Source organism: Nannobrachium achirus (assembly GCF_963921795.1).
Source record: "Nannobrachium achirus genome assembly, chromosome: 2".
Lineage (NCBI taxonomy): Eukaryota > Metazoa > Chordata > Actinopteri > Myctophiformes > Myctophidae > Nannobrachium > Nannobrachium achirus.
The window spans coordinates 10,826,417-10,845,231 of NC_137811.1; the positions used below are offsets into that span (position 1 = coordinate 10,826,417).

An 18,815-nucleotide genomic window follows, 5' to 3' on the forward strand; every position below is an offset into this window, starting at 1 on the left:
TAGGAATACAGAGGGGTCCCTATTGGCCGGAAAAAGACCAAAGTTGTGTGTGCATTTTAAAGTATAAATCAAGTTGCTAGGCAAAAGTATGGCAGGGTTATGTGGCGCCAAGGTTTCTGGGTTTTTTCGGAGTCCCCCATTCAAAGTCAATGGGGGTTTTTGAGCGTAGTTTTTTACGAATTACGTTGCCATGGTAACGCGGATCGGAAAGAAAAGTAATAGCACTCCATTCCCGGCCGAGCCGCACATTTTGATGTATATATTGTGGGGGTGGCGTAAATTGTGCGGCAGTTATTACGTGCAGAAATTTGCAAGAACATTACTTACTGACTGACTGACTTACTTAAGTATGGTGGATTACAATAAGTGTTTTGCCATTGCATTGCATGGCAGGCACACTTAATAAAATGTCCATATAGAGTATGGGCATTTCCAGATGATGCCCTGTTAGGGTACCCCCTTATGCCCATTTATGGAGATCCCCAGGCATCAAAACCAGGTCCTAACTTGCCAAGGCCCTGCTTGGCTTTACTAATTAAGTGTGCCTGCCATGCAACGCAATGGCAAAACACTTATTGTAATCCGCCATACTTAAGTAATTAAATGTGCCTGCCATGCAATGCAATGGCAAAACACTTATTGTAATCCGCCATACTTAAGTCAGTAAGTAAGTCAGTAATGTTCTTGCAAATTTCGGCATGTAATAACTGCCGCACAATTTACGCCACCGCCGCAATATATACATCAAAGCGTGCGGCTCGGCCGGGAATAGAGGCCTATCTGGGCCCGCCCCTTTCCCCCCTCCCCCTGAGCGGCAGCCATGATGGAGTTACTGCTGCAGCAGTGTGTGTCTATGTCTATGGAGATGGGACTTTTAATGAAATTAGTCATTACCAGTCCCATCTCCATGATATTTAGATCTAATTCCTTTGCCAGTTCCATCCGCATGATTTGTAGATCTAATTCTATGAGTCCCATCCCCATGATTTGTAGGTCTAATACCATCACCAGTCCCATCCTTATGATTCGTAGATCTAATTCTGTCTGTTCCATCTCAATTATGTTTAGGTCTAATTCCATCGCCAGTTCCATCCAAATGATTTGTAAATCTAATTCTATGAGTCCCATCTCCATGATTTGTAGGTCTAATTCCATCGCCAGTCACATCCTTATGATTTGTAGATCTAATCTAAGATCTAATTCTATCTGTTCCATCTCAATTATGTTTAGGTCTAATTCCATCGCCAGTTTTATCTGCATGATTTGTTGATCTAATTTCATCAGATCCATCCCAATGATTTTTAGATCTAATTTCAGCACCAGTTCTATCCACATGATTTGTAGATCTAATTCCATCAGTCCCATCTCAATTATGTGTAGGTCTAATTCCATCTCCAGTTCCATCCACATGATTTGTTGATCTAATTCTATATAGTTCCATCCTCATGATTTGTAGATCTAATTCCATCGCCAGTCCCATCCTTATGATTTGTTGATCTAATTCTATCAGTCCCATCTCAATTATGTTTAGGTCTAATTCCATCGCCAGTTCCATCCCCATGATGTGTAGGTCTAATTCGATACATTCCCAACTCCATGTTCTTTAGATCTAATTCGATAGTCACATCCCCATGATTTGTAGATCTAATTCCATCACCAGTCCCATCCCCATAATGTGTAGGTCCAATTCCATCGGCAGTTTTGCCAGTTCCATCTGTATGATTTGTAGATCTAATTCTATGAGTCCCATCCCCATGATTTGTAGGTCTAATACCATCGCCAGTCTCATCCTTAAGATTTGTAGATCTAATTCTATCAGTCCCATCTCAATTATTTATAGGTCTAATTCCATCGCCAGATCTATCCGCATGATTTGTAGATCTAATTCTATATAGTTCCATCGTCATGATTTGTAGATCTAATTCCATCACCAGTCCCATCCCCATGATGTGTAGGTCCAATTCTATCGCCAGTTTCACCCGCATGATTTGTAGATCTAATTCTATCTGTCACATCTCAATTATGTTTAGATCTAATTCCATCGCCAGTTCCATCCCCATGATTTGTAGGTCTAATTCGATACAGTCCCATTCACATAATTCATCTGCTTACAATAAATCTGACAAATCTCTGTGAGTATGTATGTATGTAATCCACTTATCTCGAGAAACGTTCATCCCACCGGCTTCAGATTTGGCACATGAATTAGATCTACAAATCATGTGGATGGAACTAGCAATAGAATTAGACATACAAATGATAGGGATAGGACTGGTGACGGAATTAGATCTACAAATCATAAGGATGGGACTGGCGATGGAATTAGACCAACAAATCATGGGGATGGGATTCATAGAATTAGATCTACAAATCATGCAGATGGAACTGGTGATGGAATTAGACCTACAGATGATGGGGATGGGACTGGTGATGGAATTAGATCTACAAATCATGGGGATGTGACTGTATGGAATTAGATCTACAAATCATGCGGATGGAACTTGCTATGGAGTTAGACCTACACAAAATTGAGATGGGACTAATAGAATTAGATCTACAAATCATAAGGATAGAGCTGGCGGTGGAATTAGATCTACAAATCATTGGGAAGGATCTGATATAATTAGATCTACAAATCCTGCGGATGAAACTGGCGATGGAATTGTACCTACACATTATGGGGATGGAACTGGTGATGGAATTAGATCTACAAATCATGGGAATTAGATCTAAAGAATATGGAGATGGGACTGTATCAAATTAGACTTACAAATCATGGGGATGGAACTGGCTATAGAATTTGACCTTCACATAATTGAGATGGGACTGATAGAATTAGATCTACAAATCATAAGGATGGGACTGGCGATGGATTTAGATCTACAAATCATGAGGATGGAACTGTATAGAATTAGATCTACAAATCATGTGGATGGAACTGGCGATGGAATTAGACCTACACATAATTGAGATGGGACTGATGGAATTAGATCTACAAATCATAAGGATAGAACTGGCGATGGAATTAGACCTACAAATCATGGAGATGGGACTCATAGAATTAGATTTACAAATCATTTGGATGGAACTGGTGATGGAATTAGACCTAAACATAATTGAGATGGAACAGATAGAATTAGATCTACAAATCATAAGGATGTGACTGGCGATGGAATTAGACCTACAAATCATGGAGATGGGACTCATAGAATTAGATTTACAAATCATTTGGATGGAACTGGCGATGGAATTAACCTGACTTTCGCCAGATAGTTGCAGCAGTGCGTAACGCTTTGCCTTACATCTGGGATCTCTCGGCCAGACTCTATGTAAGGGGCGGGCCATTTTTTGAATTTCTGTAGCAGGTGATTGGATGTGGCCGTTTCTATCACAGTCTGGGAGTGCCAACTCCAACCACTCATATTGGCCTGTCTGCATGACGTTGCAGACAGGCAACGTCATGCACTCAGGCAACGTCACTCTATTGGCTCAGAGCCGCTCAGAGCCCGCCCATAGCTGCCGCTGATTGGTCCGGCCCGGGACTTTGCGAGTGTTATCAACGCTGGCGGACCGAGCCCAGATGGTAAAGCAATGCAACGCAATGCTGCCACCATCTGGCGAAAGTCGGGTAACGATGGAATTAGACCTAAACATAATTGAGATGGAACAGACAGAATTAGATCTACGAATCATAAGGATGGGACTGGCGATGGTATTAGACCTACAAATCATGGGGATGGGACTCATAGAATTAGATCTACAAATCATGCGGATGGAACTGGCGAAGGAATTAGATCTAAATATCATGGAGATGGGACTGGTAATGACTAATTTCATTAAAAGTCCCATCTCCATAGACATAGACATAGACACACACTGCTGCAGCAGTAACTCCATCATGGCTGCTGCTCAGGGGGAGGGGGGAAAGGGGCGGGCCCAGAAAGGCCTCTATGGGGTGCTATTACTTTTCTTTCCGATCCGCGTTACCCATAGAGTTATAATAAGAATAGAGAGGATACCAGATATCCCCGCCCGTCCACTTGCATTGAGTTGCTCACCCAGCGCATGAGGCGTTTTCACCCCTCCTTCCGGCTAGTAAAACCGTGACGTAGTGGGTCTACTGTGACGCGTTTTGCGTCATAATTTGTGTTCATGGACGCGCTTCATGAACGAGCACTTCCGGTATGAACTCGCATCAATACAAAGAAGCCTAGACGAGCGTTCATGTGAGTAGACCCAACTGCAGTACCTCAAAACGGCCACCATGTCCAGGTTCTGGGGGCTTGGCGTTACCATGGCGACGTAATTCGCAAAAAACTACGCCCAAAAACCCCCATTGACTTTGAATGGGGGACTCCGAAAAAAACCCAGAAACTTTGGCGCCACATAACTCTGCCATACTTCTGCCTAGCAACGTGATTTGCACTTTAAAATGCACACACAACTTTGATCTTTTTCCGGACAATAGTGAAGAGCTGTAATTGATTAAGCCCCACCCCCTCTGTAACAGGAAGTGCCATTCGCCTAACAGGAAGTGCCTCTACATCTCATGAACCGTTTGGCATACAGATGCGTGGATGGTGTCATATGACTTGTTTAAGAGTCCTTAACCTTAATCGGGGCCTATTTCGCCAAACAGGAAGTGCCCCTCACCAAACAGGAAGTGACCCTTTATCTCGTGAACCGTTTGTTGTACAGACTTGTAGGTGGCGTCAAATGACTTGATTAAGAGTCCTTAACCTTAATTGGGGCCTATTTCACCAAACAGGAAGTGCCCCTCACCAAACAGGAAGTGACCCTATATCTCGTGAACCGTTTGTCGTAGAGACGGGTGGGAGGCGTAAAATGACTTGATTAGGAGTCCTTAACCTTAATTGGGGCCTATTTCGCCAAACAGGAAGTGCCCCTCACCAAACAGGAAGTGACCCTATATCTCGTGAACCGTTTGTCTTACAGACGCGTGGGTGGCGTCAAATGGCTTGATTAATAGTCCTTAACCTTAATTGGGGCCTATTTCGCCAAACAGGAAGTGCCCCTCACCAAACAGGAAATGACCCTTTATTTCATGAACCGTTTGTCATACAGACTCATGGGTGGCGTCAAATGACTTGATTAAGAGTCCTTAACCTTAATTGGGGCCTATTTCGCCAAACAGGAAGTGCCCCTCACCAAACAGGAAGTGACCCTCTATCTCATGAACCGTTTGTCGTACAGACTCGTGGGTGGCGGCAAATGACTTGATTAACACATCTAGTGCCAACCCCGAGTTTCCCGAGTATGTATTGGTACCAACGTTGTGCCAACCCCGAGTTTCCCGAGTTTGGGCCGTTTTTGAAAAAAAAAGAAAAAAAGTTTTTTCAAAAGTTTTTTTTGGACCTCCAGAAATGTATTAGGCATGATCGCGATCGCGAAATTGCATGTTTAACCCCCATACCAACCCATTCTTTCAAACATGGCAGCCATGTTTGTTTACATCTGAAGAAAACATAATGGCTGATAAATCATGAATGCCTGAACGTATTTCCAAGCGGATTTTTTTGTTTGAAAGCTGTGAACAGTGGGCACACACGTGGTGCATCATCTAGGCATGGGCGTGGACTTTTTACACAATTGCGCAATTACATGGAAGTCTATCGTAACCATGGCAACGTGGGACATTGAAGAGAAAAAATCATAGCAACATAAGTGTTAAGAGTCCTTAATCTTAATTGGGGCCTATTTCACCAAACAGGAAGTGCCCCTCACCAAACAGGAAGTGACCCTCTATCTCATGAACCGTTTGTCGTACAGACTCGTGGGTGGTGTAATATGACTATGTTAAGAGTCCTTAACCTTAATTGGGGCTTATTTCACCAAACAGGAAGTGCCCCTCACCAAACAGGAAGTGACCCTCTATCTCATGAACCGTTTGTCGTACAGACTCGTGGGTGGCGTAATATGACTATGTTAACCGATTTAGTGCCATTCCCGAGATATCTCGCGAAATGTACTCGAGTATCTGGAGTGCCATTCCCGAGATATCTCGCGAAAAGTAATATATTACTGTAACGGCGGTTACATTACCGAGTACAATGGCCGGAGGTCCGGAGACGAAATCCGTCGCTGATTTGTCATCATCACGGCTCCACGAGCACAAAATAGTCATCCCATAACATTGAGGTGGACGGGGGATCTCATCTTTAATGTCCATTATCTCAAAACTACACTTTAGAAGCGAAGATGGAGGCATATGCTCGCTTATGTTACACATGTATAAAAGCTCCGGTCCGCCATTACACAACTCCACGTGGACAAGGATCGGTTCCGGCGCAGGACGCGATGACGTCAGACCGGAAGTGTTTGTGCTGTGGACTTCTGGCCTTCAAAATAAGATAACGGGAGTGAATGGGGCCTGAGGGAGGCACTCTGGACATTATAATCCGTTAATGTCTGGGGCTCAGAATGAGTTAAGAGTCCTTAACCTTAACTGGTGCTTTCTTCACCAAACAGGAAGTGACCTTCGCCAAACAGGAAGTGCCTCTATATCTCATGAACTGTTTGTTGTACAGACGCGTGGGTGGCGTCATATGGCTTGATTAAGTCCTTAACCATAATTGTTGCATTCTTTGCCAAACAGGAAGTGCCCTTCGCCAAATAGGAAGTGCCTCTATATCTCATGAACCGTTTGTCATACAGTCAATAATGTTAAAGCTAATGCAAAAAATGCTAATGTTAAAAAATCTAAAGCTAATCTACCGCTAATGCTAACACCAAAAAAATCTAACGCTAATGCTAACACCAACCGTTACACAAGGTTGCACATACTTAGCGAGCTGCAGGCTTTAGGTTGCTATTACTTTTCTTTCCGATCTGCGTTACCATGGCGACGTAATTCGCAAAAAACGACGCCCAAAAACCCCATTGACTTAGAATGGGGGAAATTTCGCGACGTAATAACTGCCGCTAGATTTACGCCACATCAAAATGTGCAGCTCGGCCGGGAATGGTGTGCTATTACTTTTCTTTCCGATCCGCATTACCATGGCAACGTAATTCGTTAAAAACTATGCGCAAAACCCCCATTGACTTTGAATGGGGGACTCCGAAAAAAAAACAGAAACTTTGGCGCCTGATAACTCTGCCATACTTTTGCCTAGCAACGTGATTTATACGTGATTTATAAAATGCACACACAACTTTGGTCTTTTTCCGGCCAATAGGGATGAGCTGTAATTGATTAAGCCCCGCCCCCTCTGTATTCCTATTGGCTGGGTTTTAAACAGCCACTACTCCAGTTCACAGCATGGTACCGTCTTGAAACTTGGTGTCTGGACTTAAACGGCCAATAGGGACTTATTACTTAAGCCCCGCCCTCTTAAGCCCCGCCCCTATCTTCCTATTGGCTTAGCTTTAAACAGCTTCCAGTTTGCAGCATGGTAGCGTCTCAAAACTCTCTCTGTGTACTTACATGGCAAATAGGAATTAATTGTAAATGCTTAAGCCCCGCCCCCTCAACCTTGCTATTTGCTGGGCTTTAAACAGCCATGTCTCCACTTCCCAACACGTTAATGGTCACAAAATCGGTGGGTGGTCCCACAGTCCCAATGGTTAACCGCTAATGCTAATGCTAACAAATGCTAATGCTTACAAATGCTAATGCTAAAAATGATAATGCTAATGCTAACAAATGCTAATGCTAACAAATGCTAATGTTAACACATACTAATGCTAACAAATGCTAATGCTAACACATGCTAATGCTAACAAAACTCAAATATGATTTGAAACACATGGCAACCACAATTGCAATTTCACAAATTACAAATCTTCTAGTTGCATATCAATATTTGACATTAGAACTGTGTGACATGGATTTTGGTATACAAGTGAAGCAATTAATAGTGAATACATGAGCTTAAGCAAACAAACATTGCTTATTTTTGAGTAGTGAAAGCTTATTGCCTTTTTCATTTTTACTACACATTGGCACATTGGCTCATCAGTACAATAACATAACATGGTTCTCAAAATTATTCATGTCAAGTTCCCCCCCAAATTGACACACCAGGGAGCCCCATTTGAAAAGATACACCTGGGACCCCCATATAAGAGAAGTTTTTTTACACAGATTCCCAACCATTTTAATTTCAAGGACCCCCCAGTTTTTACATGCATTAGGCTATGGACAATGTCAATTCTCTCATCTTTAGGACCTTAATTTATATGCTAAAATCAATGTTAATGTAATTCTGAGATTGTAGTTTATTTGCAGAATAAGAGTACCCGGAAGAGATTTTGAAGCTCTGGGTCCAAAACTGAATTAATATATATTATCAATGAGTGAATGAGGTGGCTGTAATTCTTTCAGACGTCGAGGAGGTTTTGCGAAAGGCTCATTAGCTTCCTAATTTGGTCAAAAGGGCCTGCTTGACACAAAATGCCAAAAGTCATAAACAAGTACTTGAGTAGGCCCATCTAGCACACTAAATAGGTGCAATTTCGAACCACACTAACTATAAACAAAAGCAAAAACTCCTTGGCAAGCAATTGGAATTACCTGAGCCACAAAGTTATATTTTGTGGACTTTGGAAAATATATATCATGTAGTGTAGTTACCTTTGTTGGTCCCAGCCAGCTTGTTCATGAGGTAGGACTTTCCGGTTCGGTACAGGCCCACTACTGACACCACAACCACTTTCTGCTCAATCTGCTCTAAAATCTTCTGGGCACTGGGAACCATACGCAGTCTCCCATCACTGTCACTCTCTATCAGACACACTGGCTCCTTCATTGACACTCGGGCTGCCATGATGGTCACTGCTAGTGCTACTGTGCTAGTGGAGAAAATACAAGGAACACAAAGGGACAAAATCATAACAACATCAACTACCTAAATGCTTAAAGGTGATACACCATGCATTTAAAAAGTATTTATGTCATATTGTTTATGTCCCAAAAACGTTTTTCAAAAGGTTTGAGGCTAGATTACCACTCCTGAATAGAGAGCCTCTCTCATTTTTTAATAGACCATATTCACACCGCGGCCATCTTGGATCACATGACTTCCTGGGGTAGCAGCCTGCACAAGCCTGCATTACAAACCATTGTGAACAATGGAGCGATGGTCCCAAAATATGAGTTCTGTTCAACCAATTTATTTTTACAAAATTGATAAATGGGCAGATGACAACATCATCATCCCCAAAATTATTAAATAGAAGGGTATTATCCACAATATTCATGGTAGTTAGGCTGCAACCTTACTGTGTACAAAGACTTGCTATCTGTGCAGTGCTTGCTCCACTATCATATTAAAGGAGATATAGTCAACTTTTTCTTGAAAAAAGGATGCTATGTTTGAAAGTGTAGAGTGCTTAGTATAAGAAACGACAGACACGCTGGTCAGGTACATGCTCTGTATTGAACTGAATGAATCTGGTACAACAAGCCCAACGTCTAGGCTATATGCTCATACAAGTCCTACAAGCAGATCACTGATAACATCGATATGCAAACCCTGTAACATGCTAGTCTAAAAGACTAGAATGTAAACAAAGTGTCGGTCCGATATGGCCAAAATGATTACTAGAAAAGAAAATTTCTAAGAAATTTTAAGTGTGCCTGCAGCTCACTAAGTATGTGCAACCTTGTGTAACGGTTGGTGTTAGCATTAGCATTAGATTTGTTTGGTGTTAGCATTAGCGGTAGATTAGCTTTAGATGTTTTAACATTAGCATTTCTTGCATTAGTTTAACATTATTGACTGTACGACAAACGGTTCATGAGATATATACAGGCACTTCCTGTTTGGCGAAGGGCACTTCCTGTTTCGGGAAGGAAGCACCAATTAAGGTTAAGGACTCTTAACACATCGGATGCCCGCGTTAATTCAGGGTTTACCCTCACAGGGGCCCATCGTCTCCATGGCAACACGTCATTTACGTACCTTCGCGTCGTGGAAAAAGTATCCGTAATACGTTGAGTAAATGTAATCCAAGTATGTCCAGTTTATTTTCACGATGATCTTTTCTTTCAGTCAGGACAGCTTTTTACCAATCTTGGGCCACAGCGTGTGTGTCATGGGCGGTAGAAAGGGTCGCGTTTTGAACATGGTGATTGAAAAAGCTAGACCAGGAGAGGAATCCGCCATGTTACGTTACCTCCGCCGCGTCACTGGGAAAATAGTATCCATGATACGAGTAAATGTAATCCACGGATGTCCTGTTTATTTTTACGATAAAGTTTTCTTTCAGTCAGGACATCTTTTTATCAAACCTGGGCCACAGCGTTTGTGTCACGGTAGATAGAAAGGACCGCGCATTGAACATGGTGATTGAAAAAGCTAGACTTGGAGAATAATCCGCCATGTTACGTGTATCTCCGCCGAGACTCCGTTACTGGGAAAATACTAGTATCCATGATACATACGAGTCGTGCGAGCCTGCGAGGGGACGATAGAGTTCAGTGCAGGATAGGAACAGAAGCTTGTGATTGGCTGCAGGGAGACTGCACATCCTGGTCACGTGTACCGCGTTGCATTTTGGGAAATGTTGTTGGCGTTTGATCACCGTGGTAGAGCCTTCATTGCGTTAGCAATGTACAGTAACTACAGTACAGTATAGATCAGGGGTCCTCAAATACAAATCTTGAAGGTCCACAAATATTTTTTTGAAACAGGCCCGGGTCCGGGGAAAAAATAAAACAATTAATATATATATATATATATATTAAAATATATTTATATTCGCTTATTTTTATTATGTCGGTCAATCTTAAATAGTAGGCTAACTGGCTAAGATACAAAAAAGTACCAACCAGGGGTTGACACCATGGTCTCAGAGGCACTTGTCCGTCTGGAAAGTACAGGTCATGTTCTACTTGCCCTCAGTCATGACCACTTGCCCTCATTATTGTTCATCTTACATAATTAGGGATCCCTTTCTTATTTTTTTTTTTTTTTTTTACAATGGCTGATGTGTTGTTGTTTTTTTAGTAGTAGTTTGTTGATACAGTAATAACCTCGCCCACCAGGCTTCATGCAGTAATGGTCTTTTCCCGTTTCTTTCTTTATTAAAAGGGTCCTTAAATTATGACTTCACTGTCATCTGGGCTGGGGACTCCTCCAAAATCATTTGGGGGCATTACTTGATTGAAGAGAAACAACCCATTAAAGCAGGGAGAACAGAATGTTCAATGGAGCAGAGATATTTTGCGCTAGTGCTCTGGTTTCTTTTAACAAACTGGGATAATCTTCGAATAATTTATGCTTGTGTCGCAACGTGAATATCGATATGAAAACAAGGTGTCGCGCGTCAGAGACAGGGGAGCACACACTGAACGCGGACGGCTGCGCAGCGTCGCATCGTGGTATCGACGCACGTTGTGCCGCACGGTAACCCCAACTGGATGCGGCGCGCTGCCACACAGCACATCCATTTTCCCCGGTGGGGAGAACCATGGGAGAACAACATCCATGCAGAAAGAGAGGCAGCCGTCACGGGCCGTCTGGCCGTGGCACGTCGCGACAAACTCTGGAGAGAAGATTACAATCCTGCAAACGTATTCACGTTGATGATGTTTAGCGTGAATGAAACCCCACTGATTTATAACTAGTTGCATTGTTGGTGGCTGCTGCTGTTGCTGCTGCTGCTCCGAAAACATCCGCGGTCTGTAGCAACAGCCTATCAGCGCATCTTTGTCAAAGACATGACAGCCCATAATACTTTGTTGCCAGGCATCAGCCAATCACCGCGTCGTTCTCTCTCTCTCTCTCTCACACACACACACTCAGCGCATGCAATGAAAGTGAATGAATACGAGAAGTGGAAACAAAAACGTTGAGATGTTTTTCCACTTTTTTTTTTTTTTTTTTTTCACTATAATTTGTCCTGGGTCCGGTCGGCGGTGCCTCGCGGTCCGGACATGGACCGCGGTCCGCCTATTGAGGACCCCTGGTATAGATTATTGTAAAACACGTCAAACGCGTCGTGGGCCTCCAGAGACATCAAAGAGATTGGCGTGTAGACACCACGTGGGCACCCGATGTGTTAATCAAGCCATATAACGCCACCCACACATCTGTATGACAAACGGTTCATGAGATAGAGGGTCACTTCCTGTTTGGTGAGGGGAACTTCCTTTTTGGCGAAATAGGCCCCATTTAAGGTTAAGGACTCTTAATCATGTCATTTGACGCCACCCACGAGTCTGTACGACAAACGTTTCATGAGATAAAGGGTCACTTCCTGTTTGGTGAGGGGCACTTCCTGTTTGGCGAAATAGGCCCCAATTAACACTTTGTAAGCCGGGCCGTACTTGCCCGTACTTTCCCGACCACCCAATTAGCCGCTCAAACTTTCCCGTACTTTTGATATAAATGATAATGATCAAAAAAAAAGATCAAAAAAAAAAAACGATCGGCCGTTGTTCTCTGGGTCTTCTTGGATCCATCTAAAGGGTTAAAATTTTCTCCCCCCTCCTTTCTGGAAGTGGGTGTACTCCTCGTAGTTTCCAGCAGGCCGCGCCGTTCACTTAAATTCTAGCTGCATGGTTGGCTCAGCAGCTCCTCCTTCACTCCACGCGGCAGGGAATCAACAACAACCACAACCACCATGGCTGGATTAAAAGCGGCTAGGTTTCGGTACGTGGATCGCGGACTCAATCACGCTCGGGCGCCGCTTCCCTATCGCTCTTTTCCCTGCTTCGCCGCACGGAAACGAATGGAGGAGATCTCCCCGCCGCGTCCCCAAAGTAAGGCTGTCGACCTCTAAAGGATCAATATACACGCTGTACCGAGCACTCCATTACGTGTTGTTATCATGTGGGCATTGTTTTTTTAAACATGTTTATAAATAAATAACATATTTGTTCGGCAGAACCTGTGTTCAGGGGTTTTGGGGGGGCTTACAAAGTGTTAAGGTTAAGGACTCTTAATCAAGCCATTTGACGCCACCCATGTGTCTGTACGACAAACGGTTCACGAGATAAATAGGCACTTCCTGTTTGGCGAAGGGCACTTCCTATTACAGAGGGGGCGGGGCTTAATAAATTACAGCTCATCCCTATTGGCCGGAAAAAGACAAAAGTTGTGTGTGCATTTTAAAGTTTAAGTGATGTTGCTAGGCAAAAGTATGTCAGAGTTATGTGACGCCCATTCAAAGTCAATGGGGGTTTTTGAGCGTAGTTTTTTACGAATTACGTTGCCATGGTAACGCGGATCGGAAAGAAAAGTAATAGCACACCATTCCAGGCCGAGCCGCACGTTTTGATGTATAAATTGCGGGGGTGGCGTAAATCTTGCGGCAGTTATTACGTGCCGAAATTTCCCCCATTCTAAGTCAATGGGGTTTTTGGGCGTCGTTTTTTGCGAATTACGTCGCCATGGTAACGCGGATCTGAAAGAAAAGTAATAGCAACCTATTCCCGGCTGAGCCGCACATTTTGATGTATATATTGCGTGGGTGGCGTAAATTAAGCGGCAGTTATTACGTGCAGAAATTTGTGGCGTAACTAATGACTTAACTAGAAAAGAAAATTTCTAAGATATTTTAAGTGTGCCTGCAGCTCGCTAAGTGTGTGCAACCTTGTATAGCAGTTGGTGTTAGCATTAACATTTTGCATTAGCTTTAAAATCATTTTTTAGAATTTTTTACATCAGCATTTTTATCAATAGCTTTAACATTACATTTTTTTTTGCATTAGCATTATCATAGATTTTTTTCCCTTTAAACATTAGGCATTTGTTAGCATTAGCATTTGTTAACATTAGCATTTGTTAACATTAGCATTAGCATTTTTTAGCATTAGCATGTGTTAGGAATTGCATATGTTAGCATAGCATTAGCATGTGTTAGCATTAGCATATTTTTGAGCATTAGCATTTGTTAGCATTAGCATTTGTTAGCATTAGCATGTATTAGCATTAGCATTTGTTAGCATTGACATTGGTTAGCATTAACATTTGTTAACATTAGCATGTATTAGCATTAGCATTTGTTAGCATCAGCATTTGTTAGCATTAGCATGTATTAGCATTAGCATTTGTTAGCATCAGCATTTGTTAGCATTAGCATGTATTAGCATTATCATTTGTTTGTTAGCATTAGCATTTGTTAACAGTAGCATTAACATTTGTTTGCATTAACATTAGCATTAGCATTTGTTAACATTAGCATTTGTTAGCATTAGCATTTGTTAGCTTTAGCATGTGTTAGCATTAGCATTAGCATTTTTTAGCGTTAGCATTATCATTTTTAGCATTAACATTTGTTAGCAGTAGCATGTGTTAGCATTAGAATGCGTTAGCATTAGCATTTGTTAGCATTAGCATTAGCATTAGCATTAGCCGTTGGGACTGTGGGACTACCCACCGAGTTTGTGACCAGTAACGTGTTGGGAAGTGGAGACATGGCTGTTTAAAGCCCAGCCAATAGGAAGGCAGGGGGGGCGGGGCTTTAGCATCCTATTTGCCATGTAAGTACACACAGCGAGTTTCGAGACGGTACCATGCTGCAAACTGGAGATAAATCTGTTTAAAGCTAAGCCAATAGGAAGATAGGGGCGGGGCTTAAGTAATAAGTCCCTATTGGCCGTTTAAGTCCAGACACCAAGTTTCAAGACGGTAACATGCTGTGAACTGGAGTAGTGGCTGTTTAAAACCCAGCCAATAGGAATACAGAGGGGGCAGGGCTTAATCAATTACAGCTCATCCCTATTGGCCGGAAAAAGACCAAAGTTGTGTGTGCATTTTAAAGTTTAAATCACGTTGCTAGGCAAAAGTATGTCAGAGTAATGTGGCGCCAAAGTTTCTGTTTTTTTTTTCGGAGTCCCCCATTCAAAGTCAATGGGGGTTTTTGAGCGTAGTTTTTTACCAATTACGTTGCGATGGTAACGTGGATCGGAAAGAAAAGTAATAGCACACCATTCCCGGCCGAGCCGCACATTTTGATATATATATTGCGGCGGTGGCGTAAATTGTGCGGCAGTTATTACGTGCCGAAATTTCCCCCATTCTAAGTCAATGGGGTTTTTGGGCGTCGTCTTTTGCGAATTACGTCCTAATGGTTACGCGTATCGGAAAGAAAAGTAATAGCACACCATTCCCGGCCGAGCCGCACCTTTTGATGTATATATTGCGGCGGTGGCGTAAATCATGCGGCAGTTATTACGTGCAGAATTTTGTGGGATCATTATTATTAATCAAGTATGGCGGATTACAAGTGTTTTCCCATTCCATTGCATTGCATGGCAGGCACACTTAACTAGAAAAGAAAATTTCTAAGAAATTTTAAGTTTGCTGCAGCTCGCTAAGTCTGTGCAACCTTGTGTAGCAGTTGGTGTTAGCATTAGCGTTACATTTTTTAACATTAGCATTTTTTGCATAAGCTTTAACATTATGGTTCTTCATATAACACCACCCACATGTCTGTACGACAAACGGTTCACGAGATAAACGGTCACTTCCTGTTTGGAGAGGAGCAGTTCCTGTTTGGCGAAATAGGCCACAATTAAGGTTAAGGACTCTTAATCAAGTCATATGGCTCCACCCACGCGTCTGTACGACAAACAATTCACTAGATATAGGGTCACTTCCTGTTTGGTGAGGGGCACGTCCTGTTTGGCAAAATAGGCCCCAATTAAGGTTAAGGACTCTTAATCAAGTCATTTGGCGCCACCCACGCGTATGTACGACAAACGGTTCACGAGAAAAAGAGTCACTTCCTGTTTGGTGAGGGGCACTTCCTGTTTGGCAAAATAGGCCCCAATTAAGGTTAAGGACTCTTAATCAAGTCATTTCAAACCACCCACGCGTCTGCACGACAAACGGTTCACGAGATAAAGGGTCACTTCCTGTTTGGTGAGGGGCACTTCCTGTTTGGCGAAATAGGCCCCAATTAATGTTAAGGGCTCTTAATCTTGTCATTTGACGCAACCCACGCGTCTGTACGACAAACGGTTCACGAGATCAAGGGTCACTTCCTGTTTGGTGAGGGGCACTTCCTGTTAGGCAAAATAGGCCCCAATTAAGGTTAATAACTCTTAATCTTGTCATTTGACGCAACCCGCGCGTCTGTACGACAAACGGTTCACGAGATCAAGGGTCACTTCCTGTTTGGTGAGGGGCACTTCCTGTTTGGCGAAATAGGCCCCAATTAAGGTTAAGGACTCTTAATATTGTCATTTGACGCAACCCGCGCGTCTGTACGACAAACGGTTCACGAGATCAAGGGTCACTTCCTGTTTGGTGAGGGGCACTTCCTGTTTGGCGAAATAGGCCCCAATTAAGGTTAAGGTCTCTAAATCAAGTCATATGATGCCACCCATGCGTCTGTACGACAAACGGTTCATGAGATGTAGAGGCACTTCGTGTTTGGCGAAGGGCACTTCCTGTTACAGAGGGGGCGGGGCTTAATCAATTACAGCTCATCCCTATTGGCCGGAAAAAGACCAAAGTTGTGTGTGCATTTTAAAGTTTAAATCACGTTGCTAGGCAAAAGTATGGCAGAGTTATGTGGCGCAAAGTTTCTGGTTTTTATTTCGGAGTCCCCCATTCAAAGTCAATGGGGGTTTTTGAGCGTAGTTTTTTACGAATTACGTTGCCATGGTAACGCGGATCGGAAAGAAAAGTAATAGCACACCATTCCCGGCCGAGCCGCACATTTTGATGTATATATTTCGGGGGTGGCGTAAATCTTGCGGCAGTTATTACGTGCCGAAATTTGCAAGAACATTTCTTACTTACTGACTTACTTACTTAAGTATGGCGGATTACAATAAGTGTTTTGTCATTGCATTGCATGGCAGGCACACTTAATTAAGTGTGCCTGCCATGCAATGCAATGGCAAAACACTTATTGTAATCCGCCATACTTAAGTCAGTTAGTAAAGGTGGTTGCACACTGCTGCGTTTTTCGTTGTGAAATGCGTTTTTCAGGGCAAGGAGAGAGAGGGAGATAGAGAGAGCAAGGGACTGAGTATTGCGCGAAACGGGCGGCAGTGTGCAAACGTGACTGACATAACGTGAAGTTGATTTTTTTATTTGCGTTCTCCGAAATTCACTCCGATATTCGGCCCGAAAAACACAGCAGTGTGCAACCAGCTTAATCAGTCAGTCAGTAATGTTCTTGCAAATTTCTGCACGTAATAACTGCCGCACAATTTACTCCACCCACACAATAGATACATCAAAACGTGCGGCCGGGAATAGGTTGCTATTACTTTTCTTTCCGATCCGCGTTACCATGGCGACGTAATTCGCAAAAAATGACGCCCAAAAACCCCATTGACTTAGAATGGGGGAGATTTCGGCACGTAATAACTGCCGCAAGATTTACGCCACCCCCGCAATATATACATCAAAATGTGCGGCTCGGCCGGGAATGGTGTGCTATTACTTTTCTTTCCGATCCGCGTTACCATGGCAACGTAATTGGTAAAAAACTACGCTCAAAAACCCCCATTGACTTTGAATGGGGGACTCCGAAAAAAAAAAACAGAAACTTTGGCGCCACATAACTCTTTTGCCTAGCAACGTGATTTAAACTTTCAAATGCACACACAACTGTGGTCTTTTTCCGGCCAATAGGGATGAGCTGTAATTGATTAAGCCCCGCCCCCTCTGTAACAGGAAGTGCCCTTCGCCAAACAGGAAGTGCCTCTACATCTCATGAACCGTTTGTCGTACAGACGCGTGGATGGTTTCATATGACTTGATAAAGAGTCCTTAACCTTAATTGGGGCCTATTTCGCCAAACAGGAAGTGCCCCTCACCAAACAGGAAGTGACCCTTTACCTCGTGAACCGTTTGTCGTACAGACGCGTGGATGGCGTCAAATGACTTGATTAAGAGTCCTTAACCTTAATTGGGGCCTATTTCGCCAAACAGGAAGTGCCCCTCACCAAACAGGAAGTGACCCTTGATCTCGTGAACCGTTTGTCGTACAGACGCACAGGTTGCGTCAAATGACAAGATTAAGAGTCCTTAACCTTAATTGGGGCCTATTTCGCCAAACAGGAAGTGCCCCTCACCAAACAGGAAGTGACCCTTGATCTCGTGAACCGTTTGTCGTACAGACGCGCGGGTTGCGTCAAATGACAAGATTAAGAGTCCTTAACCTTAATTGGGGCCTATTTCGCTAAACAGGAAGTGCCCCTCACCAAACAGGAAGTGACCCTTGATCTCGTGAACCGTTTGTCGTGCAGACGCGTGGGTGGTGTGAGATGACTTGATTAAGAGTCCTTAACCTTAATTGTGGCCTATTTCGCCAAACAGGAAGTGCCCCTCTCCAAACAGGAAGTGACCGTTTATCTCGTGAACCGTTTGTCGTACAGACATGTGGGTGGTGTCGTATGAAGAACCATAATGTTAAAGCTTATGCAAAAAATGCTAATGTTAAAAAATGTAACGCTAATGCTAACACCAACCGCTACACAAGGTTGCACAGACTTAGCGAGCTGCAGGCACACTTAAAATGTCTTCGAAATTTTCTTTTCTAGTTAATTAATTACTTAAGTATGGCGGATTACAATAAGTGTTTAGCCATTGCGTTGCATGGCAGGCACACTTAATTAAGTGTGCCTGCCATGCAATGCAATGGCAAAACACTTATTGTAATCCGCCATACTTAAGTAAGTTGGTCATGTTCTTACAAATTTCTGCACGTAATAACTGCCTCACAATTTACGCCACCGCCGCAATATATACATCAAAACGTGCGGCTCGGCCGGGAATAGGTTGCTATTACTTTTCTTTCCGATCCGCGTTACCATTGCGACGTAATTCGCAAAAAACCACGCCCAAAAACCCCATTGACTTAGAATGGGGGAAATTACAGCA

General features: G+C 43.1%; 1 protein-coding gene across 1 annotated transcript in view; it reads right to left on the reverse strand.

Moving 5' to 3' along the window:
• LOC308296366 (guanylate-binding protein 2-like) overlaps positions 1–8,789 on the reverse strand; it is a gene marked incomplete at both ends in the record, with an annotated part of 58,804 nt that extends 50,015 nt beyond the window's left edge. Inside the window, one exon of the mRNA XM_080739626.1 lies at positions 8,597–8,789. Coding sequence (XP_080595752.1) covers positions 8,597–8,789 — 193 coding nt within the window. The remainder of the gene's footprint in view (positions 1–8,596) is intronic.
• Positions 8,790–18,815: the final 10,026 nt, after the last annotated feature.